At 55.0% G+C, this 3558-nt stretch overlaps 1 protein-coding gene across 1 annotated transcript in view; it reads left to right on the plus strand.

The window, feature by feature from the left end:
* The window catches only part of LOC130584594 (extracellular fatty acid-binding protein-like), a 3725-nt gene extending 386 nt beyond the window's left edge, over positions 1-3339 (plus strand). The window contains exons 2-7 of the mRNA XM_057384674.1: positions 321-460; positions 948-1018; positions 1591-1704; positions 2190-2291; positions 2528-2553; positions 3146-3339. Of these exons, the coding sequence (XP_057240657.1) occupies positions 321-460; positions 948-1018; positions 1591-1704; positions 2190-2291; positions 2528-2553 (453 nt within the window). The 3' untranslated portion in view covers positions 3146-3339. The remainder of the gene's footprint in view (positions 1-320; positions 461-947; positions 1019-1590; positions 1705-2189; positions 2292-2527; positions 2554-3145) is intronic.
* The last annotated feature ends 219 nt before the right edge of the window (positions 3340-3558 follow it).

Raw genomic sequence — 3558 nt, forward strand, 5'->3', positions numbered from 1 at the left:
GGGAAGGGAAGGGAAGGGAAGGGAAGGGAAGGGAAGGGGGGAATATGGTCTCCAGTCACCAGCAGAGCTGGGAGGACTATAGAGGCATTTTGCTGCTGGGGACAGCTGGGGACAATACAGCCACCATTGCTTTGGTGTCACACCCAGGTGAGGACAGTCACCCAGCTCCTGCATAAGTGCTCCCATAAGGGAGCATAAGGGAATTTTGTTGCCTGGAGGTGATGTGGGTATTGCATGGATTGAGGATGTCCTGGCTTGGTCCCYGAGGAGAGAACAGTCTTGGCTGCTCCTCTAGACTCACAGCTTGCTCCCACTGCCAGATTGCAGGGACATGGTACATCACTGCTATGGCCTCTGACTCCGAGAGCTACCTCCAAAAGAAGGACCAGCTGAAGATGGCGATGGCCAACATTGACGTCCTAGAGAATGGTGACCTGAGGGTCTCCTTCGCAATTCCCACGTAAGCCACACGTGCTTTTCTCCACTGGCTACACTGACCAACCTCCTTCCTGGACCTTCACTGGTGGGTCCCCACCTGAGTGCACTCACCACACACCTAGGCAGGGGATGAGATAGGACCACCAGGGACTTGGGCTAGTTGTGGGCACACCCCTGTTCAGGGCAGGCTCACAGCAACATCAGCCAGCACCACTGCCACCACAAAAGGTGGGATGGGACCCATCAATTAAAACTTTCCCAGCATGACCAGTCTCATTCTAGAAGCTCAGCATGAGTGAGGGCATGGATAATCCCCAGGTGCCAGCACTGTCCCCTGCCAGCCCAGGCACCCACTGCTCCAAGGGTGATATCTATCTGTTCCCTCCTGCCCTGGCCACACCATCCCATCTCTGAATAGCAAGTCCCACATCTGGGATGGCAACCCTGGAACAGGGGAGGGGRAAGGGGGTCACTTCACCTCAGCTGGAACATCCTTTGCTGTTTTGCAGCCCAGGGCTATGTATGAAATTTGAGTCAACCTACATGCCAACAGACAAGCCACGCGAATACTACAGCACAGGTGAGTGGAAGGAACCTGGCTCTTGGGGTGGGCTGGAGGCATGGCTGAAGCAGCTGGCTATCCCTGGGGACGTGGCCCTCAGGACTGCCTGGCCCTCCTGCGTCCTGAGTGGGACATCTCTCTGCATCCAGGTGCCATCTGCACCCCAGGGCTGGTGGTCCAGCATCTTGGTAGAACACCCCAATCCCTCCCTCTGGGATAAATACATTCAGACCAAGCTTAAACCCTGGGGAAATTCAGGTTCATTCTGCAAAGAGACCTTGGGTGGATGTTGCCAAAGGATGGGGCAGGAGTAGTTTCCTACCATTCCCAGCCCAAGAATCAGCCTGACACTGGACAACAGCCTGCTCTGASCATCCACAGCCCTTCCTGCCCTCAACTCCCCATCCATCTGCTCTGCTGTGGTCTGGGCTCCCCGCCTTGCCCCAGCTTTCAGAGGAGTAAGAGAGAAAACCAGGATGGGGAGACACCAAGGAAAGATGGGCTTGGTGGGCTTCATGGTCCTACAGTCCCTTTGCAGCRTGGAGGTTTCCAGGAGGAGGTAATTGTTTTTTCTCCACGTTCTKTTGCAGACAGAGGCACTAAGAAGACAGTGCGGTTGGTGGATACTGACGGCAGGAGCTACATGGTTCTCTTTGCCACCAGAGAGAAGGATGGGAAGACACTGCGCATGCTGAGACTTTACAGTGCGTAGCCAGCAGTGGCAAACTGCTCAGAGGGGTCAGGTGCTCCTGAGGCTCCTGAGATCCCCTCCTCACTCCTGTGCTGGGTGAGGTGCAGGAGCGAGGCAGGGGCTGCTGTGTGTCCCCTGGGCTCCAGGGAAGGGGAAGTGGTTTGGGGTGGCAGGGGAGGCTGGGGCTCGGGCTCCTGCACTGTGCTGCAAGTCCATGGCCTTGGGTAAATTGCTTGGTGAAATGGGGTGAAGAGTGGGGGTGGATAGGAACCAAGAGAGGAACTGCTGTGCTGGTGTCAGGACCCCTGACTCATCTTGTTCCCTGGGTGGGGTGTCTCATGTGCCTGGCCACCACTGCTCTCCAGGACCTCCACCAGTGCCTCCAGCCTTCTCCTGGGGACTGCCATCCATCCTGCCTTTGGCTGGACACACTCACCAGTTTCCCAGGAAATGTAATGGTAGGCATAGCCTGGAGCTAACTCATGTCTTTGTCTTTAGGCAGAACCCAATATGTGAAACCCAAAATCAACTTGCTGTTTAAGARACTTGCCAAGATGAACGGCTTCACCAACGAGACAATCTGGATGCTACCCAGGCAGGGTGAGCACTGCCCAGGGCAATACAGGGACACGCAGGCAGGGACCAGCTCAGCCCATGAGTGCCACCACTTGGTGGTCTGAGCTGGCAGGAGGGACTGTTGGCAGCCAGAGGTGCTCTGGCTGGGCACATTAAGCAAGAAGAAAACCACAAGTTCCTCCTGAATAGTCTATTTTGGGTGCTRAATGGGACTATTCAGACCACAGTGCCAGACTCAGGCTTTCTCTTTACTTCCACAGAGGAATGCAGACTCGATGAACCGTAGGTGAGTTGCTGCAGTGCGACATGTGTTTGCAATGTCCTCTCCTGGAAACTGTCCCTCTTGGTGCCCCAGCTAGGGCCACCAAGAACTCTTTGAATTTCCCTGGTGTTGAGCTGTTTGAACTTGTGCTGGAGCTTCCATGGAGGTAGGACCATTCCCTTGGACACTGCTCTGCAGTGGAGTCCCCCAAGGAGCAGTGCCCAGAGTCTGCCAGGGAGCAGTGCCTGGCACTGAACACRGGCACATGAGCTGAAACCACCAGAGAAACAACTGCACAGCCCCTTGAGCAGTGAGAACCGGGACACCAGCTTCTGCCAAAGGCTACCTGGGCTTGTGGTCTGTCTGTCTGTCAAAACTGGCCAGAGTGGGTTGGTGTGTCACCATATAAAACGTGTTTGCTGTTGACTCCCCCTGGCCTGTGCTTTCCAGCCACATGGATGCACATACAGCTGTAGGGGTTACTAGAAACCCATTGCTGGAGATGTCTCACCCTACCGGTCTGGGGRGAACTGGAGAAGAACGCCCTGATCCCACCAGAGAACCCCTCTGGTCTCCTTGCCTCACTCAGCCCCCACCTCTCCCACCTGTTTTCCAGGATGTGCAGGCTGGCTCATGCATACTCCTGCCAAGCAATGAAAGACGCATGCTCTGAAGGTCCAGGCTGCTGCTCCAACATCCCTCTTCCAAGCTCTGTGCTCAAGACTCCCGACACAATCCCTGCTTCTCCAGCACCCAGTCTCTGCTTTTTGCCCAATAAACATAAACTGCCCTGTTGTGGGTTAAAATTTCTCCTTTTGTTTCCTTCTTGGGGAATTTTTCTTTCCCATTTAGTTGCTGGGATACACTGATTGCCAGGTCATCCTTTTGATAGGTGGGCGATTAGTGAAGACAATGGGACCTATGCCCCACCTAAACGATCTTTCTAAGTACTGGGAGGGTGTGTGTGTGTGGTGGGGGGTAACTTCACTTGGCTGGGAGAAGGAGGTCGACCTTGCTGGCTGCCAGGGA

The sequence above is a fragment of the Malurus melanocephalus genome, unplaced genomic scaffold (genome assembly GCF_030028575.1).
Source record: "Malurus melanocephalus ecotype Western Australia unplaced genomic scaffold, MMel_1.1 scaffold_731, whole genome shotgun sequence".
Classification (NCBI taxonomy): Eukaryota; Metazoa; Chordata; class Aves; order Passeriformes; family Maluridae; genus Malurus; species Malurus melanocephalus.